Genomic DNA, 26,503 nt, shown 5'->3' on the forward strand with positions numbered 1-26,503 from the left:
GTTATCTGGGAGGCACTACCCTAGGCCCTGGATTCAAGATCCAACGAATATAACACATAATGAATCCAGAATCCAATGTCCTTTCCTGTACCTACTTACGGGTCGAGCCGGAAATCCATCATCTCCAAAGACCCATTATTTGCACATGAGATTCAGAAAAGGAGTAGCTCTTGGTTTAAAGAAAAGGGAGGAGATGGATCGAATTCAGTCTTTTTCCTTTCTTTGATGATCTTCAACACATCCATTTGAATTCCCTGTGAGTGAAGGATTTCTCGTATGGAGAAAAACCTCTTGAGCGCTATCTGATCTTATTTTTGTATTTCAAACATGGGATCTGCCTTCTTAATGGGACATCCCGGCAACATGCCTACTCATACATGTGGCCAAGTACTCAACCAATCTTCGGAGCAAAGGGATGAACGAATTCTCAAGGTACAGCGTGCTGAGAAATACTCCCTCTGTACCTAAATACTTATAGTTGGGGAGAACTAATCTAGTTCTCCACAACTACAAGTATTTAAATACAGAGGGAGTATTTGATAAAGATTCGGGCAGGATGAAACAGAAAACCCCCGAAGGTTGAGACCATTCTGGGAAGACTATCTTTCATGATAAAACGAGTGCTGGCCCTTCACACCAAGTCACTAACTCAATGTGTGTTGTTGCATTCCAGCCTTTCTTTAGTACTGGGTGTGAAAACAACGTGTACTCAGGTGATAAAAGAAAGAACTGGAGAACACAGAAATCTCTCCAATAAACCTAAAACAATGAGTATTCTGGTAGCAAGTTGGAGCCTCGACTGAAAAATAACCTGGTTTAGTTTCAAGGACATGTTGAAGCCTCCGACTCATCCTGAGACCAAAATTTATTTATGTTTCTATTTCAACCATACAAACCATAAAAAAAACTGCTGTCTTTGTTCCCATGGTTGTAAGGAAAGTCAAAGTACAACAAATAAATGGACAAAAATATACATTCCCACGTACGTCAACAGTTCAGATTGTATTATGATATTTTGTCTACAACCACTGCTGATTGCATAATTGCTGGTACCCCAAATAGGATAGATGGTGTGCAAGGGTACAGAACCTCAAACTCAGGTAGCAAATCATGCTCCACGATTTATCTGGGAGAAACTAGAGAGGATGGCTGATCTTGAATTTGCTAACTCCACGATTAGTTCAAGTGCTACATGAAACAAAAATATCAGTTAGATCAACATAAAGTTTAAAGCATGGTTTGTTCTTTGTTAGAAACAGAACCTGTTTCAAAGGAAACTTGGGCTGTTCGTAATTTTGGAGACACCAATGCTCCAAAGACTGATAATGCTTTTGATCTCGCCTTTTGAACCTTGGGTACAAAACAGAAGAATCATTAGAATTTCAGCAAATAGGAATTACACAACAACTTTCTTATTCATGGCCTGCTAGCTGTGTTGTGCGGCTCGGTTTCTGGCCCCTGACTGAATCTGCTGTTTTTCATCATTCAAGATACTTACGTTAAAGGGAGGTGGTCACAAACCAACGTCCGTACCCCTTCGACCCTAGCTAACGCGCCCTGATCGGGGACGACCCAAACCAAACATGGTGTAGGTCCCCTGTTCGCTGGCACCATATATATATAAAAGGGTGCCAGCCTAAAACATGCCTCCAAGGAGCGAGATTAAATTGCTTGGATCAGTGATGGAAAATGCCCGATTAAAATGGAGACATTAATTGTTGGAGTTCAATTGAATGGGCATGAGGATCTGAAGGCAAAAGCGAGATTAGATTGTTTGTATCAATGAATGGAAAAATAGTGCATGGATTATTCCCGGCCTAAAACATGGGTCTAAGGACTTCTTAAGTTATATCACATGAATTAGTAGCCTCTCCAAGGGATTGTGTCTTATTTTTCCTACTGACGCAAAGGTTCATTACGTCTTAAGTTATATCATACGCATCATTTAGATATAGCCTCTCTAGTGGATTGTATCTTATTTTTTCAGCCGGTGCTAAAGGTTCTTTTAATGATTGATGGACAGCTGATAAACCTAGGTGTGTGTGACTCCATGCTGCCGGGTGGCTGCCTCGTTGGTGGGCGTTTTTGGTGGACAGGGCAACTAGCATTTTCTTCACAGTGCAGCATGAGGCATTCTACTTGCACATACAATTTTCACTAAATTCAAGTATTTATCAAATTTCCTTCCGTTGCAATGCATGGACATATGTGCTAGTAGCAATAAGAACAAGATGAATTGGCGAAGTTAAGAAACGCCCAAATTTTCCCCAATTCGGCCGAAACCTGGACACTAATTTTGTCCACAATTTGAAACCCTAGAAAGATCCCCCCCCCCCAAAAAAAAAAAATCAAAGCCCAAAATGTTGAAATTGAGAAAGGAAGAGGATTTGGGACTCAACTAATGACGTCACGCCATGCTCTCCAACGTCATCGACACCGCCTTCTCTCGGGGCCACGCGTGAAAAAAAAGCAACCGACATTGCTGCACTCATAGACGCGCGTGTGGCCTAGTCATTTGCGCCTTGCACGCCATTGTCGCCTCTAAAGATTGCACTGGTAGTCACAGGCACCAGCCTTCTCAATAATGTCGCTAATGGGCCATGTGCGTGCCGCCGATAGCCACACGCTACTGGAGCAGGAGCACGCGGGACTTGGTCCGCTGCAAGCTACTTCGTCGAGCGCAGCCACTGCGCCAACATGGCCGACAAACTTGGGTCGCCTCTGCATCGCCGCTCCGTGAAATCAGGGGAGACATGGGAAATGAAGCTAGGGTTTTGATCCTAGCCGTTGTCCGATCGCACGATTGAAACTGACGCGCGGCTCTGAGCGGGCTTTTGGGTTGAGGACCCGGTTGCGTTGGCCTTATGGGATTATATTTCTCCTTCCAAGATTTTTTTCCTGCGCTGAATAAATACTGGGCAACAATGGTTTATTGAGCCTAAATGATGCGTTTTTCTTTTTATTTATTGCATTTCTATATTATGAATTTTCTCAAAATGTTTTTGCACTGTTATAAATTGAAAATAGCCATAAAATATGTTGCAGATTATGATTTACTATTCTGAATGGTATATAACCAAAAAAAATATGCAACTAGTGTCTATATCATTTTTATGGCATAATCCTGAGGTCTCTTGGTAATATCAATAAATGATGGACTATAAGTGGATGACACTTTGTTGGCTTGCAACGGTAAGGATGTTGCATGAGACCAAGAGATTTATGTCTTCAAACTATAATATGAAGGGTCTCGGCGAATTCTATTATGCCCTTGGCATTGAGATTCATCGGGATGGGTCCAAATAAACATTGGGACTATCTTAAAAGGCGTACTTTAAGAGAATGCTGAAAAAATAAAATAGGCATAAGTGCTCTTTCTCGCCTACCCCTATAGTCAAGGGTGATAAGTTTGGAATATTCCAATGTCCAAGGAACCAAAATGAACCAGATCAGATGAAGTCGTTTCCTTATGCTTAAGTTGTCGAAAGCATCATGTATGCTCAAGCATGTACACGCCCTAACCTTAGCTTTTGTAACCGATACGCTTGGTAGATTCCAATCTAATACGGAAAACCACTAGTAAGTCTGACGTTACATGCAAGGAACTAAGAATTTCATGCTTACATATAGAAAGTCTGGTAAATTAGAAGTTGTTCGTTATTCAGACTCTGATCTTGCCATGTGTGTGCATAGTAAGAAATCCACGTCAAATTATATACTCGCTCGCTGGAGGAGACATATCATGAAAAAGCTCCAAGCAAACGATAAATGCCTCATCCACGATGCAGGTGGAATTAGTAGCATGTTATTAGGCCACCAGGCATGTTGTATGGCTGACGAATTTCATTCCCGGACTTAAAGTAGTACACAACATTTTCAAACCACTAACGTTGAACTGTGATAATGAACTCGCAATTTTCTATGTGAGTAACAAGTCAAGTGTAGTTGCCAATCACACTCACATAAAGTATCATATTGTGAAAGATGAAATCCGGGATCAAACTATTAATGTTAAGCATACCAGTATGACAATGCTTGCACTCTACTTACTAAAGGCTGACCACCTAGTATTTTTCAAGCATGTCGTCGGCATAGGTGTAATGAAAGTCTTTTGATCCTGGAATTATGGGACCACTAATATGAACAACTCCCTATTAAGTAATATGTTTTCCATTTCAAAATAGGATGTATGCTATAAGTACAAAGGTTCGGTGGCATTTCATTGGTTGTTGCAACACTTTAGTGTGCTATATTATTACTATGGAGAACGGGAAAAAAGTTGAGCCTAACGATCAAGGGGGAGAATGTTGGTATTTATCTAGGCCCAATGGGCTGAAGGGTAACTTAACGCTAAGGGGAGGTTGTCAACCAACGTTCATACCCCTTCAACCCTAACTAATGCGCCCTAGTAAGGGACGACCCAAACCAACGTGGTGTAGGTCCCCTGATCACCAACGCCATTATATAAAGAGAGGTAGCAGCTGGCCACGCACGATCTAACTTGTTCATGTGGGTCTACCCTATCCCTTACAATCCAAAACCCCTAAGAGCATCTCCAATAGTTGCCCTATTTTAGGGCACAAAAAGTGGATTTTTTGGGCACAAGAAAGTGGCGTCTCCAACGGCTGCCCTAAAATAGGGCACCGAGAAGAGCAAAACCAAAAAAAAACGATCATTCAAACTACTTCGATCACATTTCATACTTCCGAACTACTTTTACCACATTGAAAGTTTATACATGCAAACTTAAACTATGACATGCAAACTACAAACACTACAGGTTATCCCAGTCAATATCATCGGACCCATCACTCTCGATGTCAAAATCAACGTCGACCGCCAGAGGGTCCTGCATCCTTCTCCTTGACCCGTGATGAAGGCCTTGCCTCTGTATGCCGAGACTCGATCTATGAAAAGTTGAGCTCGTGCGGTAGGCCAAGCCTCCACATGGCGACGTCGTAGGCACGGGCGGCAATGTCAGACGTCAGGAAGGTGCCGAGCCAGTACCGCCAGCCACCTTGCTGGAACTCGACGCCAAACTGGTCAGACGGCCGCGGCCGCACCCCCTTGAAGCAGGCTTTGCCCTTGCCATTGACGGCATGGCAGTTGCAGCTGGTCAGCCGGGGAAGGAGGTGGCAAGGACGAGGCAGCACCAAGGAAGAAGGCGGCAATGACGTCAGGCGACGAGGATCCAACGGCGACGCGGCAGGTTTCGACTGCAGGTGTGCAACGGCGGTGGCGCGGTTTCGTTGGTCCAGCAACCGATGGCGTAGAGAGGCGAGTGGATTCAACATCAACGAGGTGCGGCGGTCACAGATTTGGAGGCGGCGGTGCAAGCGGTTGGGCACAGCTATGTTTGGAGTCCACGGGGTTGGTTGCAAGCCGATTTGGTTTTGCGGTAGCTGCCCGCGTGTTGTATATTTGTAATATATTTGTAGCACCCCTGCCGCATTTTAAGTCTGCCCAAAATAAGTTTTGCAAAAAAATTGCGATAGGGCAGCTATTGGAGGGCGTTTTTTGGCCCCAAGTGTCCTAAAAAGAGCTAGTACCCTAATATAAGGCAGCTATTGGAGATGCTCTAATCAGATCCGGGGCGTTGCGCGGCGGGAAGACCTCCGCCGACCTTTGTTCCGATGCCAGGGCAGTGCCGTTGGTGCCTAGATGGACGCCAGCACGCCGCTATCCAATGCAATCGAGTACGCCAAGCCTACATCATGCCTGCATCAAGCAGGCATGGGACATCACATCGTCAACAGCAATGGCTGCTCCCATTGGTGGTAAGATTCTAAACTACCCTCTGATCGTCATGTAATTAGATGATCTGATGCCAGGCTTACGATCCTATAATGTCATGCCTAAACTATATCCAACAAGACTAACTTTAGAAAAACATCTCAAACCCAAGAGTCACTTTTATACGGCGATATTTTCATGCCTTGAAACTTCATTTTGATGTACCATCAGGTCTGGCTGTGGCATATTAGGGTGAGGCTTGACCAAATTAACCACTCAAACACATAAAAGTTGGTTTCCTTGACTTACACCGATTCATCATAATTGGTGCTCTACTTATGTTGCTTTTAAGCAGTTGTTCACCAGCAATTTCTCTCTATCTTTACCTAGATTTGGCATATTCACTTTGATAAAACAACACTAGTCCAATTTATATGAGTTGTATATATGTTGCCTTTACCTGCCAAATTTTCAAAAGATAAAAGGCTTTTATATTGCACTTTACCTGACTGTTAACGTCAACACCAGTAGAAGACTTTGCCGTAGTTGCATCTGATTCATTGCTACTATCTATCTAACAAAAAAGATTTGAAGGTGAGCAACGGAAATTAATTAACACATATGAACACTAAAAAAGTAGAAATAGTGCACCTGGGGTAGCAGCTGATCCTCTGTACCTTAGTTTTGTTGTAGCGCTATCCTGAGCACTGACAATATCACTGGAGTTTGATTCTTCTTTCAAACACCACTTTGATAGAGAAAAATGCGGGTTTGATTCTGAAACATGATTAAACAACAGCTCATGACTTGCACATGGAACTATCACTCTAGTAGTTTGAAGAAGAGACAAAGATTAGACTCCACGAGGAAACAAGGATGGTTGTCCTAGCTGCTCTGAGTTGTCGATAACGATTGTCAACTGAAATAACACACAGGTGGTTACCTGATGGTGGCAAGTCTGCAGGATAAACTACTTGCAGCGTAGTGGCTGCAGATTGCTCTTTATGATCAAACAGTGTACTTGAAACACGTGATGCGCCCATCGAGTGACGCGCACTTGCCAAATCAAGCCAACCCTAAAAAATAAAGAACATTAAAGTTTATTTCTGAACCACAACAGTACAATGCTGAATTAGGCAAACAGTTCTCCAGTAATTTCTCACAAAATTACTCTCGCATAGCAACTTTCGAACTAGATGCAAAAACCTAGATCCAGATGCTAGGTGCCAGATGAACATGGATAAAATCATCAGAGCAAACTATTACTGCCCGGCTACCTTCTTTCTACTCTGAAGGTTGAAATTGCATGACAGTTTTTTTTCGTACCTGGCGAAGAGCGGAGGAGAGCGAATCCATCAGGAGGAGGTAGCCGTCCGCCGAGTCCATGAATCGCAGGATCTCTTCGTCGTCTCCCTCGAGTTCCGCCTCCGCCGCCGCCGCATTACTCGTCTCTTCCACTCGAGGGACGGGCCCCATGTGGTGCAGCACCACCTCTGCTGCCGCCGTCGCCACGGCCATCGATCCAATCCTGACACGCCCAAACCCTTTGCTGCGGTGAGAAAAAATGATTGGTTTGGGGATCTGCCAGCGAATTGGCCAAGGTGAGGTCCAAGGAGACTCGGGATTGCTTCAAGATCCGTGCCAAGACGGTGATATTAACCATACCTTTAGGGTGTGTTCGGTTTGAGGATCAAAAGGCATGGAATGTCATGGTTCCATTCCGGATGCATGGGTTGGTTCCATTCTTGTGTTCAGTTGGACATAAAAAATAGCATGGGTTGATTCCATCCATGTGTTTGGTTTGGGAGGTAAAATGAGAAGAATCTCATTCCACTCACCTCTCCATATGAATGGTGAGATTACCTCTAATGTGCTCATATATATCTCAGATTTGGACAACGTATAATTTAAAACTAACACAGATCTGACTATCTATGGTAGTACATCATGGATGCATTCGATTAGGATGAACCCTAGCTTTTCCTAGTGTAGAAGAAACTTGGCAGGGGGAAGGGATGGCGCTGGCCAACGGGATTCATACCTTCAGGAGGAGGAGCTGCTGCAGCTCGAGGAAGATAGGGTGGGCGCGGCAGATCGGCGTAGAGGAGGCGCTGCGGATCGGGCCGGGAGGAGGAGGTGCTGCAGGTAGGACGAGAGGAGGAGGCGCTGCAGGTCGGCCGGTTCCTTCCCCGCCGCTGGCCGTCCGGTTGCTTCCCCGCCGCTGGCCGTCGTCTCCCTTGGGTCGTCGGTGGAGAGCAGATGCGAGAGGGAGGGAGAGCGGCGGCTGGGAGGGAAGAACGAGAGGGAGAGGGTTAGAGCATGTCTATTAGAACCCTTAAATCCAAAATCAGTTTTAAGGGTTGAGAATTGATCATTTTTGACACTTTAAAGGTTGAAAAACAGAGTAAAGACTAGAACCCTCAAACCCAACCCTTATAGCCTAGTTTTGAACACTATGAACATGCACGCGGAGGAACAGAGGATACAAAAATGACTTCAGCCGCGGAGGAGCTCGCGCTCGCGCTCGCGCTGCCTGGACGAGGCCGTCTCCCTGGCGTACCGCGCGGTGGAGCTCCGCCGGGCGCCGCGGCCCTTCTCGGCGGGCGGCCGCGGCTGGAGCGCGGGGGGCGGCGGCGGCGGGCGGGGGCGCGGCGGCAGGCGCGGCGGCTGGAGTGCGGGGGGCGGCGACAGGCGCGACGGCGGCGGCTGGAGCGCGGGGCCGGGGCCTGGGCGCAGAGGGGCGGCGGGGCCGGGGCGGCGGCCGGAGCGCGGGGGGCGGCGGGGCGGCAGCTGGAGCGCGGAGGGCGGCGGGCTGGCGGCGGCCGTTGCGGATTCCTCCCGCGCGCGGGAACCAACTTCCTTCCGCGCGATGTGGGAAAATGAGCGCGGGTTGGGGGCAGTTTTCCCCCCAACCCTCACTTGTACAGGCTGGGAAGGGGTTTGAGGGTTCGACCTCTAAATTTTTTTACGGGTTTAAGGGTTTAAGGGTTCTAGTCTACGCCGTTTTTTCCGATGAAAACTGTAAAAGCGGTTATTTTTAAGGGTTTGATGGTTTGAGGGTTCTACTAGAAATGCTCTTAGGGGCGTGAGGGGTGAGAGCGGTGAGGCTTTGGGTTTGTTTCTTTTCTTTTTGCGTTCAATCGATGAATGTCAACCCATCCGATGATAGAAACACAAGTGAACACCAGGATGATGGGCTGGGAATCAACCCATCCGATGACACTTTATTCTTAAACTAAACACACCCTTTCAATAAATAAATAAACTAAACACACCCTACTTCAGAATTCAAGGTTTTTTTTCAAACTAAACACACCCTTTCAATAAAAAAAACTAAACACACCCTTACTTCAGAATTCAAGGTTTTTTTTTCATGCAATCCTCTATTTTTCCTACATAAATAAATGGTCCTTACTACGAATCAAATGGCTGATGACATACAAACTTAAGCCAATTTGCCCGCCATTAGATTGCCCTACGCATAGCCGTTAGATCAGGTCAACACAGAAATTGCACGCAGCAACTCTGCAGTGAACACGACAATGGTGCTCGGCTGCTCGCCATCAATCTCACCTCACGTTGGCGCATGTGTCGGCGATCTCGCGGCACCGGAGCCATCGGCAATGTTCCAACGCATCAGCATCGGAGTCGATGGAAAATAAAAGCTTCAACTCAACTCCGACAACCCCAGGAAGCTCCACTGCAGCTCCATGTCAGCAACGCGGCGTGAAAGAAAACTCCAACGCAAGACTGTCGGCATCCCCGCGAAGCTCCACTGCACCCCCGACCGCGCTCCACTGGAGCCGCGGCGGAACTCCATTGAAGCCACCGACGCGCCTCGTTCCAACGAAACTCCATATCATACCCGACTGCGATCCATTGTTGTCGTCGGCGTGGAGTTCTCACGAAGCTACGTTGCAGCCCCGACCACGTTCCATTACAGCCACAGGCAGAGCTCGATTGCAACAACCGACACACGGCGTTCCGACGAAGCTCCACTACAGCCGCGGTCGAGCTTCATTGCAGCCACCCGCGTGAGGCATTCCGACGAAGCTCCACTGCAGCCGCGGTGGAGCTTCATTGCAACATCGCCGGCGGCGAGATCTAACGGTTCGAGAACGAAACGCTGCATTGCAGCATCGCCGCCGGCGAGATCTTGCTCGGTCGCTAGATGATAAAATACCTTGGGACAACGCTTTCCGCCACATTAAGAGCTCCGGCGACAACCGAAGATGCTGCATCGGCGCGCTTGGCCGCAGCAACAACGGCGCTGCACTGTCGTGCTCTACAATACCGGTAGCAAAAAAGACCGGCGCAAGGAGCTGCAGGTCGGCGCGGCCGCTGCAGGTCGATAGAGTGCGGCAGCTCGCCGCGAGGTGTTGCAAGCCGCTCCGCGGGCAGGCTGATGCTGCAACGAGAGTTAATGGCAGAGCAAAAGACGGACCATGCTTAGAGGACATAGGAGCGAAAGACGGGCCATGCGTAGAGGACAGAGGTAGAAGATAGGAAAACTGGATATCGCGTTGAGGCTCGGGATAAGAATGCACGGTGTGTGGTCCTCGATGACACGACAAAATCAGCCAATTGTTTTTAAACGTTTTCCTAAATAAATACTTCGTAGTTGCGTATTTGTTCATCAGTTTGCTACCGCTGCCCTTTTTATGGCTATATGACCCGTGACTTCCCTGTCACTTCATGAAAATTACACATTTTGTCTCGTAAAAGGATTAGAATCAATCGAATGATAACAACGACGCATAAGTCGCCTCGTCCTAGTGACGCATGTCCCGTGTGGCGTGGCCCCGACAACGTGCATGCCTTCTCTTCTCCCCCAGAGCTGGTACAATCCGTCCTCAAATCAGAAATCAGCGCCTCCATTGGTTCGATTCGCCGCCGGCCATGACGACCAGCTTCCGGTCCCGACAGTGAAGCTCGGCGCCAAGGCAGAGCTTGCATAGCGATTGGTTGCGGTGGGAGTCAGACGGTGACCTGCAGTTGCTCTATCGTGGCAGGCGCGTGGCAATCGATTCCATTGCGTCGCCGTTGCGGTGGTTCCATTTCAACGTCAAGGTGGGGCGCGACCGTGGGGGAGGGGTCGCCGCTATGGTGGTTCCGTTCTGGTGGCGTCGTCGCTGCTATGTTGGAGCTCCGCGGGGGTTGCAACGGAGACCCGTTGGAGTTGCAATCGAGCTTAGTTGGAGCCGTTGACGGTGCGTCGGAGCTCCGTCAAGACTACAATGGAGCTTCATTGGAGCCATTGGCGCTACGTTGGAGCTCCACGGAGGCTGCAATGGTGCTTGGCTGGAGTTCTAATGGAGCTTTGCCGGAGAGGCAGTGCTACATTAGAGCTCCGCTGGGGCTGCAATGGAGCTCGCCGGATGCCATCGATGATGCGTTGGAGCTTCGCCTAGGCTGCATTGGCACTGCGTTGACTCGTTGTTGTCATGGCTTTGTTTTAATCCAATGGCCACAAGTGTGCTAATTCAACGGCTGAATAGGCGGATTATTTCTCTATATGAAATATTTATTCACGGCAATGATCATGTATATAGGCATCATGTCCATAAGCAAGTAGACCGACTCCTGCCTGCATCTACTACTATTACTCTACTCATCGACCGCTATCCAGCATGCATCTAGGGTATCAAGTATAAAATAGAGTAATGCTTGGAGCAAGATGACATGATGTAGACAAAGTAAACGCAAGAAATATGAATAAACCTCATCTTTTTATCCTTAATGACAGCAACACAAATATGTGTCATGTCCCCTTTTGTCACTGGGACTGAGCACCGCAAGATGGAACCCATCACAACGCACCACTCCCACTAAAGATAAATCAATCAAGTTGGCCAAACCAAACCAATAGATTGGAGAGAAAAATGAAGCTATAGTAATCATGCTTAAAAGAAAATCAGAGAAGACTCAGTTAATATTCATGAATAATCTGATCATAAACCCACAATTCATCAGATCCCAACAAACACACCACAAAGAAGATTACATCGAATAGGTCACCGCGGGAATCACGGTGAACTTTGTACTAGAGATCATAGAGAGAGGGAGAGAGAGAGAGAGATCCATCATGGTGATAGCTATGGATCCGTAGGTCTGTGGTAAACTACTCACACAACATCATGGGAGCATCAAGGTTGGTGTAGAGGCCCTCACAGGGGCAGCCAATGAATTTTGTTCCAGTATGAGTTCCTTCAAAAGCAACATATTTCTCCCGCATAAGCTTGTGCAACATGCACTTGAGGAAATCATCCAATGCAGTATCGCAGTATAGGGGCTCGGCAATGGTGATCGGGGTATTCTACATGCATAACCCGCTAGATCAAAGAGTTATTCTTTGAATTGGTGCAGAAAAGCTAAAAAAGCAATTCTAACCGAGAGAATGAATCTTACAAAGTACTCCATTTCCATCATGCCATCGCCCACGTTGATCTCGTCGTCACTGCTATCTTCCCCATCCCTCCACGATGGCATGATCATCGACGAGGAATATGGCGACAACGTGGTATAACAGTAGAAGAGAGCTAGCTCGAGAAGAAGAGAAGAGTGGGTTGAGAGAGAGAGATAGATAGAGAGAGAGAAAGAGAGAGAGAGAGAGAGAGGGAGGGAGGGGGGAGGGAGAGAGCTAGGCCGAGTCGTTTTGACCCGGTCAAAACGCCTCGCGCGTGGGACCATGATGAAGTGCAGGTTGTTTTCCAGAAAAGCGAAGGGTTTTTCTACAAAGAGTCGCGCCACACAATGGCACCAGAGCGATGGACCGTCAAGGGGACCATAGATGTTATGTATTTTCATGTATATGAACCGTATTGGAGTGTTTCTCTAGTAACGATACCAAATTGTTAAGGACGAAATGTGTATTTTTCTCCTGCATTCACTATGTTACCTCGCTCCAATGGTATTTCTGGGAGACATCAAGTTTTGTTTTCTCCGAGGCAAGGGAGACATCAAGTTTTGCTCACAACATGGATGTGGTACCTTTGGGCGCTCCAAAAATATATATTAGAACTGCCTAAAGATAAATTTAGCTTGATTAGTTTAACTACTCGAATCTTGAATTTTTTGTTAGCTTTCACTTTTTTCACAATATGTTGGTTACGTGGTTATTTATTTCCCAACATCATTTCAGGCTCTTTTTTTTTATAAAAGCACCTAATTTATGATTTTCTGGTTTTTCTTTAATGTCGGCTTTGCCATTTTTGTCCATGTGGGCATGATTACAGCAAAAACATGACATAAATTGGTAGCCCTGAGTTTTGTAACCTGTTCAGGTTTGTGAAGTGCGTATTTCTCCAAAAGAGATTGCCAAAACAATACGAAAAACCCACATGATGGAAAAAATGGAAAGATTTAAAAAGAATCGCTCAATGTAGCATTTTAACCAGTGCAATAAAATGCACCTCCTTTCACATGCTTAGCTTGGACAACAATATCTTGTCACTGTTGGGTGTCTATTCGTTGTCACGCCGTTTCTTTTGTCTTCTGCCATGTAGCTAACTTTCTTGTCATCTTACAAATCGGCAGAGCATGAACGAACCGAATAACTATAAGTCCTATCATTCATACACCATAATTGGGCTGTACATTTATCGACACATCCTATCCTTTCACATGCTTAGCTTGGACAACAATATCTTGTCACTGTTGGATGTCTATTCGTTGTCACGCGGTTTCTTTTGTCTTCTGCCATGTAGCTAACTTCGTTGTCATCTTACAAATCGGCAGAGCATGAATGAACCGAATAACTATAAAGTCCTATCATTCATACGCCATACGTGGGCTGTACATTTATCGACACATCCTATCGTAACACCACGAAATAAGTATATGTGGGTATTGTATTTGGTAACGAGGCCACAAAATCCAGAGATGTTTCTACACATGAACTTCATCTTTCGGTAGGTATCCATGTTGCTTGAGATACCACAGAGCCCCCTGCGCGGCATGCTCTTGTGCGGCCTTCTTCTGTAGTTGAGCATCGCTGTAGCACTCCAAGAGTGTCTCCGAAGGTCCGCTGATCTGAACTGTAACCTTGTAGGTGAATCTGCGTCATTTCACGCATGAAGTTAGCAGAGCATGTACACACCTTGATAGGAGAATAAACATTTTGTAACAAATACGAACACACAATGTGACTAGACAGCAACACATTAATCGCCTCATATACTTATGTTGAATTTTATGTTCAGCGCGCCCGAATTAGATATAATGCGTATCACGAAGAAGCATTATCACATAACTAAATAAAATGACAATGAAACATGTCTTAAGATTTTAAATTTATGTGTTCACTATAGTTTGAACTAGCCTTTTTTTGTATCATACCCATTGACATCATAGTATTTGACTTGTAGCAAATGCTTAGCTCTGAAGCAGCACACCACAGAGAACTTGTATGACAAATACCAGAATACCACTACAAAGTACTCCCTCCGTTCCTAAACATTTGTCTTTTTAGAAATTTCACTACAGTCTACATACGGATGTATATAGACATAATTTAGAGTGTAAGTTCACTCATTTTGCTCCGTATGTAGTCCGTAGTTGAATCTTTAAAAAGACAAATATTTAGGAACGGAGAGAGTAGATAACACCTTTCCAGACTTGCTGACAAATTTCCTAAACAAGTCAGATATTGACAAATATTCTTGAAACCTTACCATAAAAAAGTACACTGCTCTCAAACTGTTAAATCTACTGCTGAATAATGACGGTCCTTACCAGCTTAAGCACTCTGCATAAGCTACCCGAAACTACCGTTTATGCAAAGCTTGATGTTAAGAATAGTATCTGTTCTTAGCTTCTGCTTAATCCTCCTTTTTAGAGCACTATTTAACCTAGGAGCATAATTCACATGCCACTACTTACCAGGATAAACACCAAAAATAAGGAACTTAGAAATGGACATATATTATGATGGATAAGAAACATATTTTCTACACTGAAGAAACCACAAACTCTGTAAGAAAAGGAACCAAGGAGGTTTGTAATTTGTAATGCAGGCAACTTAATCTATGTTCTCCTTTAACCAAGCTTACCTTCGGAGGTGGCTTGGCCCTTCTTCTTTGCACAATTCAAATTCAGGGGGTTTCCAATAACTTACGGCACATACTTCAAAAAGGAAAGACTTTGCTGTTTTATTTACCATATGACCTACAGAGGTGATTGAAAGCGTTAAGGCGCTTCCTTTAAAATTAGAAAGAAATTTGAAGTGTGAATAATAAAACATAGTTGTATATCCTGCTAATTTAGTAAACTCAATTAAAACATTAACTCGATATATCTGGGTCCATTTGTTATCTCCCACTCAGTAAATGAAGTCGTTTTGACACAGCTATAAATCAAGTTGAATGCACGATAAACAGTCAGATGAAATATGCAATTGCTTCTTTGTATGTAAAATGTTTCAACACCAAATTTACACCACAAATACTGCAAACTTGGTGCTTGAGATGTAGCAGACATTTCGTACCTTCATAAAAAATATATACCGCTAAAATAAGCTTGAGCATAAATTTTCTAATCATACGTGCCGGCAAAATTACGCGTGTGCACCCATCAAACATTCAAACTACCGTAAAAGTATTATGCTAGTGCGTGCACCACCCACCATAACAACCAACCAACTTTGCTATATCCATCTGCACGTAAGCACTTTACCTAAACATAGTAACAAGTAGTAAAGGATTACTACTCTTCTCTTGCTCTAGTAATTAGCCAACCCAAACATAGTAACAATAATACTCTGGTCCCCAAATTAAGGGTAATACTCAAACATACTCCCTCCGGCCAGAAATACTTGTCGGAGTAATGGTTAAAAATGAATGTACCTAGATGTATTTTAGCTCTAGATACATTCACTTTTATCCATTCCTCCGACAAGTATTTTCGGACAGAGGGAGTAGTAATTAGCCAACTCAAACCTAGTAACAATAGTAATGGAAAATCACTTACATACAGTAACACTTCTAATCGCGTTACTATGTTTTCTAGGAATTTTACTATGGGGATTAGGTGAATAGCTATATTCTAGGCATGCTGGGTCTACTGCACGTAACCGGTAATGAATTTAGTTCCATTACTTTATTTGCTATAGGATTTTACTACAAGGAAGTATGTGAATAAGTAGTACGAATTCTAATCGCGTTACTATGTTTTCTAGGAATTTTACTATGGGGATTAGGTGAATAGCTATATTCTAGGCATGCTGGGTCTACTGCACGTAACCGGTAATGAATTTAGTTCCATTACTTTATTTGCTATAGGATTTTACTACAAGGAAGTATGTGAATAAGTAGTACGAATTGGAGGAGTAGTAAAGGTAGTCGGTAATTTAGTTAATTCCATTACTGTGTTTTCGATGAATTTTACTAAGTGAATAGCTAGTACGGGATGGGGTGTGCGTGTAGTGCATGCACCCAGTAATGAGCTTAGTTTCTTTACTATGTTTTGGGAGGGTATTTACTAGGAAGGCTTAAGTTCTTTTTTCTCGAGAAAACGCAGTGAGATGCGTGCGTTTCTTTGTATTGAAAAGGAAGAGGTTATGTTACAATCCTCCTAGGAGGGGTAATGCTGGGAATAGAAAAGCCTAAGACTAGTGTACATCCCAGGTCTGTGGGTAGATGATACGGAGACCGGCCGCTCCTGCCTTGGTCCAGAGGGCCGCCTCCTCCTTGATCTTCACGATCAGGTCGTGCAACGAGGGTTGTGTGCCCTCGAACACACAGCTGTTACGGTGTTTCCATATCATCCACGGGGTCAGCAGGGTCACGGAGGCGAAGCCTTTGCGCATGGGGTGCGGCATGCTCCGCTTGGCTCGGTGCCACCAGGCGAAGTCTCGTTGCTGGGAGCGGCGCAGGGCAAGCGGAGCCAGACGATGATGCTTTGCCAAACCTGCCTGGAGAAGGGGCAGCTGAGCAGCAAGTGATCCATAGTCTCGGGGTCCTGGCAGCACAAGATGCAGGGGTCGTGGTGCTGCAGCCCGCGGTGTGCTAGGCGGTCGGAGGTCCAGCATCGATCCTGGTCGGCGAGCCAGTGGAAGAACCGTACTCGGGGTGGAGCCCAACTCTTCCACATGAGCTTCCAAGAGGCGCTGGGGATGGATCCTTGGAAGGTGATCTTGTAACAAGACTTGGCGGAGTAAGAGCCATTCGTAGTCCACTTCCAGGAGAGCTGGTCAGGCGTGTTGAGCAGGGTAGTGTGCTCGATGACGTGCCAGAGGCGGATGTACTGGCCGATCTCGTGGACACCGAGAGCGCCCTCGATGTCGTGAGCCCAGGCGTTGGCATTGAGCCCTTCCGCAACTGTCCGCGCTTTTCTTCTGCGCATGGGGATGCAGGCGAGGAGCCGCGGAGCTATCTCACCCACGGAACGGCCGCCGATCCAACGATCGACCCAGAAGAGGGCCGAGAGGCCGTTCCCCAGGAACATCGTGGTGCAGGCGAAGAATAGGGCGCGTTCGTCCGCCGAGAATTGCAGGTTGACCCCGCTCCAGGCTCTGTCTCGGTCGGTGTGGCTGAGCCAAAGCCATCGCAGGCGGAGAGCCAGCCCGGTGCGCTCTAGGTCTGGGATGCCAAGGCCTCCAAGTTCGATGGGGCGGCATGTGCGCCGCCAGTTCACGTGGCAGTTACCCCCATTGGCAGCCTCGCGGCCCGCCCACAGGAAACCACGCTCGATCTTCTCTAGTTGCTTGATAGTCTTCTTGGGTGGAGCATAGACAAGCAGCTGGTGAATAGGGACTGCGCAGAGGACAGATTTCACCATTGCGAGGCGCCCAACCTTGTTCATAAGCCAAGCCTTCCATGACGGCAATTGGCCCCTGACCTTGTCTACCAGGGGCTGTAGCTGCGCCGCCGTCGGTCGCCGGATCGTGAGCGGGATCCCCAAATAGGTGGTCGGGAACTCGGCGACGGGGCAGCCGAGCAGCTGCACTGCCGCGGTCGTAGCCTCCTGGTCACAGCGGATGAGCGTCGCTGTGCTCTTGGCATAGTTGACGTGAAGTCCGGAGGCGCGGCCAAAGAGGCGCAGGATGCCCTTGACCGCGGTGATCTCGCCCGGTGAAGGGTGGCAAAACAGCACGACATCGTCAGCGTACAGCGAGATCGCCGGTACCGTATGCTGCGGGTGTAGTCGCTGCAGGAGGCCCAACGAGGTAGCCCGGTTGACGAGCCGACCGAGCACGTCGATGGCAAGCATGAAGAGCTGTGGGGACAGCGGGTCGCCTTGCCGGAATCCTCGGCGATGCCATATCGGGGGGCCTGGGTCGCCATTGAGCAGCACACGGGTGCTCGCCGAAGATAGCCGGATGGCCAGCCAAGCTCGGAAGCGGGTGCCAAAACCGTAGCGGTGCAACATCTCGAAGATGAAGGGCCAGGAGATCAAATCAAATGCTTTGGCCAGGTCCAGCTTGAGGAGGGCGCGCGGGGCTTTGAGCTGGTGGAGAAGCCGCGCCGATTGCTTGACGAGGATGAAATTGTCGTGAAGGCTGCGCCCAGGGATGAATGCGTTTTGGTTCGGCTGACGAGACGATCCAGCTCAGGCCCGAGGCGGAGGGAGAGCACTTTGGCGAACACCTTGGCGACGAGGTGGATGAGGCTGATCGGCCTGTAATCCCCGAAGGTGGTGGCGTCGGCCCGCTTGGGGAGCAAGGTGAGCAGCGCCTGGTTGAGACGGTCGAAGCCTCGGCCGCGCATGTCGTAGAGCTGCTGGAAGACGTCCACGAGGTCTTGCCGCACCGTGGGCCAGCAAGCGCGCAGGAATTCTGCGGTGAAGCCGTCGGGGCACGGCGCCTTATGCGCGGGGAGTCGCTGAATAGCGTTCCAGATTTCCTCGGCAGCGAACGGTTCCTCGAGAGCGAGGAGGCCATCGGCGGGCTCGATGAACTCGTCAAGATGGAGCGAGCACTCGCGGTCGACGGCGGTGCCAAGCAGGCCATCGAAATGTACGAAGGCCGCGTCCGCCATGTCGTCGTGGCTGGAGATCGTGTGCCCGTCGATGCTGATGTTGTAGATTCTGTTCTTCAGCCGACGGTAGGTGCTCTGGTGGTGGAAGGAGGTGTTGGCGTCACCGTCCTTCAGCGAGGTAACCCGCGCTCGCTGGCGGGCTATGGTGCGCTCGAGCGAGGCAAGCCCGAGGTAGGAGACCTTCAGCTGGGAGCGCAGCCAGCTCTCGTCGGGGGTGAGAGCCCGGTCCTCTTGCGCCTTGTCGAAACGGGAGATCAACTCCCGCGCGACGACAAGCTTGAGGCGGACACCACCAACCGAGCAGGCGCTCCAGCTGGTGAGCGCGCGGGCCGTGGCCTGGAGACGTAGCACCATGCGCTGGAAGGGATCGCCGTGAGTGACGGAGCCCCAAGCCATGGTCACCACGTCCTGGAAGCCATCTAGGCGTAGCCAGAACTGCTCGAAGTGGAAACGTCGGTGAGCACGAGGCAGGGGGCAACAGTCCAGCAGCAGAGGGCAATGGTCGGAGATGACCGACGCGAGGCAGCGTAGGTGGCACTCCCCATGAAGCTCTTCCCAATCGGAGGTGCACAGGACGCGGTCGAGGCGCACGAGCGTCGGCGGTGATTGCTCGTTTGACCACGTGTACCGGCGACCGTTGAGGTAGACTTCCTTGAGCGCGAGGTCGTCGATCAGGCGGCGAAACTTGCCCATCATGCGACGGTTGAGGTTGCGGTTGTTCTTGTCCTCCTCGCGATAGATCAAGTTGAAGTCCCCACAGAGCATCCATGGACCAGGGCAGGCAGCTCACACGTCGCGGAGCTCCTGTAGGAAGACGATCTTCGCCGCGTCGGCCTGGGGCCCGTATACCACGGTAAGCCACCAGGCGGGGGCGCCAGGCATGACTACTTGGGCAGAGAGTGATGGATAAGTCTATGTACTATGGTCTTTGTGGGGCTGCAGCACATGGTCCTTTGTGGGGATGCAGCACATGGTCCTTGTGGCTGTTAGGATAGAATCCTTGACCATCAAGGACTGGCAGTTAGGATAGCATCTTAGACTAGCATCTTAGCAGCATCTTAGACTAGCATCTTAGCATATGCTTGGCTGGCTAGCAGCCTATAAATATGTATCCCCAACCCCTCAGGTTGGTATGGCATTGTGTGAGAAATAAACCAACGAAAATTGTCCCAACTCTCCTAGTGTCATCCACAACTATCAATGCTCAGGCTGAAAGGTCTAACAGAGAGAGTGTGCGTGGTGAGCGACTGATTGGAGAGGGTGACGAGCCGGCTCTTCCAGGCCAAGAGTATGCCGCCGCGGGTGCCGAATTCCGGCAGGAAGACGTATTTGTCGAACTCGGAGCCAAGCGTCTCGAGGACGGTCGACGAGCAAATGAACTCCATCTTAGTTTCTTGAATGCAAACAATGGATGCCTCGGTGGTACAGATCAGTGAGCGGATAGCCGTGCGGCGAGCGCGCGCGTTCAAGCCGCGGGCGTTCCAAATTACAAGTTTGAGGTCGTAATTCATAGTAACATGTTCGACAGGAGTAGCACCCAGCGATTAGATCGCGATGGGGCCGCCGTCCATCGTGGTCGCGGTCGGCGCCGTCCCCTGGGGGGGAGGCAGCTCGCGATCGACCAACGCTGCTATCACAGCGAGCACGGACCGGGGGATGGGCGCGGCGAAGATGCCGTCGTAGGCCCGCATCTCGACGGCGGTGATCTGCTGGTTGACGCCGAGGATGCCGAGGGTGCAGAGGACCTGCACCTGCGCCTGACGCTTAGCTGTGGGAGGAGCAGCGGTCTTGGAGGCCGAAGAAGACGCAGATCGGCCCCGCCGTGGAGAGAAGTTCAGTGCCGGCCGACGCAGGCGCTTCCCTGGGGTGGGGAGGACAGCGCTGATGTGCTTTGTGGCGGCCGAGAGGAACTCGCCCAGAGTCCATGTCTCGGTGGGACGCCGATGACGCGGACGCAACATGGTGATTGGCGGGGAGGCGAAACGGCCTGCGGGGGAGGCGAGGGGGCTGCATGGCGCATCTGCAGGGCTGATTGGCACGTTCGCAGGAGGTGGGGTAGACCGGGGGGGGGGGGTGCCATGCGCGTCAGCAGGAGGTGGGGTAGACGGGGGGGATGCCATGCACGTCAGCAGGGGGTGGGGTAGCCGCGGTGGTGGCGGGCGCGGTAGTGGTGGGCGCGTCCTCGTCTGGCGAGGAGGTGGGGGCGGGGCTGGTAGGGTCCGCCGTCATCGCGCCCTCCATCGACCGGGCCAGGGTCTCGCCATCTGTGCAGGGATCGGCCTCGGCAGGGATCGCTGCGGCCAGAGATAGGGACCCTACCAAAAGCAGCAGATCCGGTTGGGCAGGGGGGGTTGGTGCAGCACGGAGCTGTGTCCCGATGCCCTCCACGATCGCGTCGGGTGGCCGCGTGGTCGAATCAGAGCTGGGGCCCGCACCAAAGTTGGTGGCCTGCGAGCGATCCGGAGCCACAGGTGTGGGCGCCCCCTTTGCGGTATCTGATCCTGTCGGCTTGGGGATCAGAGGCAGGGCAGGTTTGACTGCTTTGTCTGGCGCTTTTCCAGGCGGCTGACGAGGTCGGCGGGTACCGTGGGCCTCGCGTAGGCCAGGCCAAGGGCAGATGATGCGGAACGGGAGGGGCGCCGCCGGCTGGGTGACTGTGCGCCGGACTTCGCAGGTCGAAGACCAGCCAGCAACTCCGGCGATGCCATCGGCGCGCTGCGGGCGCGGGTTGCGCGGCCAGGGGAGGTCGTCCATCTGCATGCCGTCGGCGCGACCAGCAGGGGTGCAGCCTGTGCGGCGTCTCTTGCGACCACGACGGCGTTGGCGGGCACGCCTGGCAGGGTCGTCGTCGCGGCGCTCCTGGTCACCGTCCTGGCCGTCGTCGGGATCATCCGCGGGGCCGTGACATCTCGGCGCAGGGGCGTCGAGCTCAGCATGGGCGAGCGTGATGGCCACCGGGTATGAGAGGGTGGTGATGGTAGGGACGTCCGACTGGTGGCGCGAGGGGAGGGACCCGACGATCTCCAAGGTGGCGTGGCGGTGGATGCGGGCCGGGTCGGCGATGCGAGCGGAAAGCCAGAACGTGGCGAGGTCGGCACGGGAGCGCGTGCGCGGGTCTAGCCTCTCGATCCAGCAGCTGCTGCCCAGGATGTGCTCCGCCGTGGAGAGATGCCAAGCCTGGGCGGGGATCCCGCGGAGCTCGAGCTCGACGCGGTAGTCCAACCTGCCGGAGCTGGCATGCGCGAGCTTGCACCATGGGCGCAACGAGAGGGAGAAGCGAGGCCGGAGATGAAGTGATCGCCGGCGAGGCGGTCCTTGAGCTCGCGGGAGGCGAGGACGATGAGGAAGTCCTCTGGGTGGTGGAGGTGCACGGAGAAGTCGCCGGGGTGTAGGGCGAGGGAGGTGTGCAGCAGCCCGTCCACCTCCTCCGCGGAGACGGTGGGCCGCGTCCCAGTGATGGTGGCCACCATGGCCCGGCGCAAGACGCCCTCCGTCTCCTCGATCTCGACGGAGCGGGCGAGGATGACCCGCACCGGGACAGACGGGGCATCGGGACGTGCCTGGACCTCCATGGGGGGCAGCGGTGTTGGAGTGCGGAGCGCCATGGGACGCGGCGTCCCCGGCGGCGCGGTCCTCGTCGTAGCCGCGTGTGGGGATTGGGCGCGAGTGCTGGTGCGGCGGCGGTCTGGGCATTCCCATGACTCGTGGCCAGACACGAGGCAACGACGGCAGCGGACGTCTCCGGTGCAGTCGCGCACCCTGTGGCGCGAGTCCAGGCAGCGGAAGCAAAGGCCCGCCGCCTCCTCGACCGAAGGGCTGCGGGGACGAGACGGAGCAGGGCCTAGCTCAGCGGCGCGCCGAGGGCGGCGGTGTCGGTCCCGGCGTCGAGGGAGTTCGAACCCCTCCTGGTCGACCTCGGCCGCGGCTCCAGCGCGCTCCACCTGCTGCTCTAGCCGCGGCCCAAGGCGAGCCGTGGCCGGCACCCTGCGCACACCGGCCGCCGGGGGGTGGGGGGGTGGGTTGGCGCGGGGCGGCGTGGTAGCCTGCTTGCGCACCGTTGGGGCCGGGGAGCTCGGGGAGGCAGCGACCGCGCTGTAGGAGCGCGCGGAGGAAGAGCCGTCGAGGGAGACCTGCCTGCGGCGCTCGTGGCCGGAGGAGCTCGCCTCGCTGGAGCAGGAGAGGGCCATGGCGAGGGGAGGGCGCCGGCGGAGCTCGACGGCGGCGGGAAGATGCGGGACGGGGTTAGGCTAGGGGCGGGTGGAGCGGGGAGCGGGGCGGAGAGCGGAGCGGAGCCATCTCATGTCCCATCTCTTCAGAGGAAGGCTTAAGTGCTAGGGCGTTTACTAGGAGTTCCAAGATGATTGGTTGGTTTCTCGAAGCGGCACCTTTAGCCAGGCCGGAGCGTAGAATTAGCACTTCTGCTCTCAGGCTCACTTTAGCGCCACCGTATATAAATATAATCATGGTTAAAAGACAAAACAAACGGCTCATTAATACAAAGGTTAAAAGACAAAACAAATGGCTAATTAATCCAAAATTTAAGTGCTGTTCACAGTGTGACCAGGTAAATGAGGCCAAATTCAACAGTGTGCATGTTTTTTTCGACTTTCTAATGGAGAGCATTACGGTGCATAAAGAAGTATTAGATTTAGCATTACCATGATACTCCTTTTTAATGTTTTTCTGAGTTGTTCCCTTCGGCAGACAGCCATTCTGCTTTGCAACTTTGAGCTGATTATTCCTTTCAATACTGACATCATCCTTTGAAAACATGGTATCCCCTGCTGTTCTTTGGCTAGAGGTTCTAAGAGTCCCACGAATAAAAATTTCCGTATTTTGGAAAGAGATGTTTGCATCCCTTTCTTTACCTATCTTCAGATTATTAATTTCTGCAGATACGTCAGCCTCAACTTTGATTGGTTCTTCATTATAACCTAGCAGTTCTGGTTCTTTCTTCCTAGCATCTCGCAAAATCTCTTCCAGTGACTTGTTTTTATGTGTGTATCCATAATTCTGCATGAGTACACAAGGATTCACAAAAGCAGTAAGTTCACTTTAGCCTTTGAAGTAACAGAATCATTCAACACTACTGAAAATTATCATGTTACGGTAATTTGCAATTACCTGACACCACCATAGAAATAATAACCAAAATAAGTATCCAATTGGTCAGAAAAAAACATGTAACATAGCAAGTGAACTTACATGGTTAAATTATATATAATAACCATTTTCACAAGACATGAATCACATAATGACCGTAAATGGGGGGGGGGGGGGGGGATGAAAGGCACTAGCTTGTGAAGCAGGCAATGTTCCTCAAGTAGGATGTCTCAGAATGAAGAAACAACCAGGAGACATATCAGTTGGAGAATTAGTATTAGGATATATTAAAAGTAGTCTGATTCCAGTCTATAAAGTCCAATTGTATCCACCCTTTGTTGATTTTTTACTTTCACTTCCAGACCTTTTCCAGGGTACTTCTAATAAACAATGGCAAACATTTTGATGCATGTTCAAGGAAAAGTCTGAAATGCATGTTCAAGACGGACTAAAAAGAGACTGGTTGCAGTGGCCAGGCCATGTTATGACTGCATAGTCAATTGACTACACAGCTTTTGAGCAAAACCTTTATATGCAAATTACATATGTAAATACAAGAAATAACATAAGATTTAGAGAGAAATGAATATATAGTGTTTAGTTCAAGTAACCGGAAAATGAATGCGACACACTTGTTTGGTTTGAATTTAGGAATGGAATGTGTTGGTCCATTGCCACCTCATCCCTCGTAAGCACAATGCTAGTTACATACATTGGAAGTGTCATCCCATCAAAATCATGGTATCATCCCATGATGGACCAGAATATTTTAACCAAATACCATAATGAATGTTGACAGTTCATAAAAAATAAATCAAACCATTGAGATTATCGTATTTCATGGTAATTGCAAAACAAAAGTCAAAGGCACCAAAAGAAGATCTTCAGTTTAGAAATTGCTTTTTGTGCACCCAACTGGAATGGCTCAAACGTCACAATTCTGTGGCAAGTTCAAAAATAAAAGACCAAGTAACCAAAATATACCTTCAGTTTAGAAAGTGTTTCTTGCGCAGCAAACTTCCTAGCGACTTTTGAATTCCGGTTTGCAGCGGCAGAACTTATCACTTGGCTGTTTATGTTAACTTCCACTTTGACGTGGTACTCTCCATCAGCTTTCATAGGTTTGGGAAGGCCTAATTCAAGTTCATGACATTGACAAAGTTCCCGAATTTCTCTCATGGGATTCATGTGCATGTCAGAGAAGCTTAACACTGGCTCTAGAAGCATAAGCACTAGCGTCCAAACGCACTTCAGGTTGAATCCTGAATCTAAAAGAACTGCAGCTACACAAGATTCGACAATATCACCAAGAACCTGCAAGATTACAGTAAAAGGATACAAATGTTATGCCACATAAAGTATGTGATTGCTAAGGATATCCTACAGGTCAGGCAGAAATAAAATATATCAAATGCAACAATTAGTTACTCAAGGAAATCATATAGCCATAGTATAAAAAAATGTATGATTCCTATCAAATGCAACAACTAGTTACTGAAGAAAATCATATAGCCATTGTACTAAGAAATGTATGATTCCTATACAATTATTGATAATGATAATACTTGTTTTGTGTTTTAAGTCGGCTGACCCCTACCATCCCATCTTATATCAAAAACTTTAATAATCACTATATTTTAGCAGTAACTGTGCATGCTAAAAATGGGTTATCTAAAGAGGCATATCAGTTACAAGGATATAACAATACCTTTGGACATGCTGGTTCTTCTACCAAGTCTTTCTCTGAATTGGGAAGTCTAATATAATTCTCAAACTTATTCACTGCTGTCGAAAGATAATTTGAATCCTTTATAAGATACTTATGGATACCTTTCTGGACTGCTACATACGCAAGCGAATTATTACTGACAGCTAACGATTTTAAATCGGTTATTTGACCAGGCTTTAGATCAGGATAAGCTGAGTAGAGGTATGAGGTTATCAAATATTCCAAAACAGCATCTCCAAGGAACTCCAATTTCTGATCAAATACGAAAAGAACATAGTCAGCTGAGTAAATCATTGATTACTACATCAGTTCACCAATGACGATGCAAGAAAAAAGAAGCTCTGACCTGGTAGCATCCTCCAGAATGTTTATTGAATGAAGGATGCACAAATGCTTCGAGAATTAGACCCTTATGTTTGAAATTGTAACCAATTAATTCCTCAAGCTCATCGACGTTAGTGTGGCTCGTCAGAGATAAATTGATGGAGCTTGCATCTAATACTCTATATAGAGATGAATCTTTATAATCAACATCTATTCCCACCCAGAAAAGGAATGCAAATGCAGCTTTGAATCCACCTTCAACAAGAAATGCTCCAACAAGCGATTCAACAGCATCCGCTATAGTCTTCCTATGCAACCAATGATGGGACTTTGTACACCTCAAGTTACAGTTTTCTCGGCTATCTGTGTGTATATTCACTTCTGTGTCAGCATTGCAAACAACTTTACAAGGCCTTCCCAGTGCAATGAACTGTGTTGGTTCAAAGTGTTGATCCCGTATGTACACCTAAGTATACATACCGACATGCACAAAAAAAAAGTTGTTCAGTTAAGCTACAGAATTCATGGCAGGTATCTTGTGTAATGATTTTTTTTTTGCAACAGAAACAAGGATCAGGGACCTCTACTAAAATGTTACAAGGCAACAAACCATGTTTTAAGTAAGAGGATGTACTTAGTA

General features: G+C 48.9%; 2 protein-coding genes across 5 annotated transcripts in view; both read right to left on the reverse strand.

Annotated features, from left to right (window-relative positions):
* Positions 1-847: 847 nt before the first annotated feature.
* On the reverse strand, positions 848-8,045 carry LOC123427215 (coiled-coil domain-containing protein 115). Of its 2 annotated transcripts, none has more exons than XM_045111207.1 (7): positions 7,775-8,045; positions 7,060-7,261; positions 6,677-6,809; positions 6,385-6,510; positions 6,239-6,303; positions 1,263-1,350; positions 848-1,188 (listed from the first exon to the last, which is right to left on the reverse strand). In XM_045111207.1, the coding sequence occupies exons 2-7, from the start codon at positions 7,249-7,251 to the stop codon at positions 1,109-1,111; spliced, it is 684 nt and encodes a 227-aa protein (XP_044967142.1). In that variant the 5' UTR covers positions 7,252-7,261; positions 7,775-8,045; the 3' UTR covers positions 848-1,108. The 2 variants fall into 2 exon arrangements, with proteins under 2 accessions (XP_044967142.1, XP_044967143.1); XM_045111208.1 differs by having other exon boundaries at positions 7,060-7,282.
* Positions 8,046-13,115: 5,070 nt separating this feature from the next.
* LOC123427216 (endoribonuclease Dicer homolog 4) overlaps positions 13,116-26,503 on the reverse strand; it is a 50,374-nt gene continuing 36,986 nt past the window's right edge. For 2 of the 3 annotated variants that reach the window (XM_045111211.1, XM_045111209.1), the window contains exons 20-25: positions 25,886-26,329; positions 25,519-25,791; positions 24,795-25,124; positions 23,366-23,720; positions 14,784-14,898; positions 13,116-13,789 (exon numbers count right to left, since the gene is read on the reverse strand). In XM_045111211.1, coding sequence (XP_044967146.1) covers positions 13,621-13,789; positions 14,784-14,898; positions 23,366-23,720; positions 24,795-25,124; positions 25,519-25,791; positions 25,886-26,329 — 1,686 coding nt within the window. In that variant the 3' untranslated portion in view covers positions 13,116-13,620. Of the gene's footprint in view, positions 13,790-14,783; positions 14,899-23,365; positions 23,721-24,794; positions 25,125-25,518; positions 25,792-25,885; positions 26,330-26,503 lie in introns of those variants that run through there. The other variant, XM_045111212.1, reaches the window with a different exon arrangement.

The sequence above is a fragment of the Hordeum vulgare genome, chromosome 2H (genome assembly GCF_904849725.1).
Source record: "Hordeum vulgare subsp. vulgare chromosome 2H, MorexV3_pseudomolecules_assembly, whole genome shotgun sequence".
NCBI lineage: Eukaryota > Viridiplantae > Streptophyta > Magnoliopsida > Poales > Poaceae > Hordeum > Hordeum vulgare.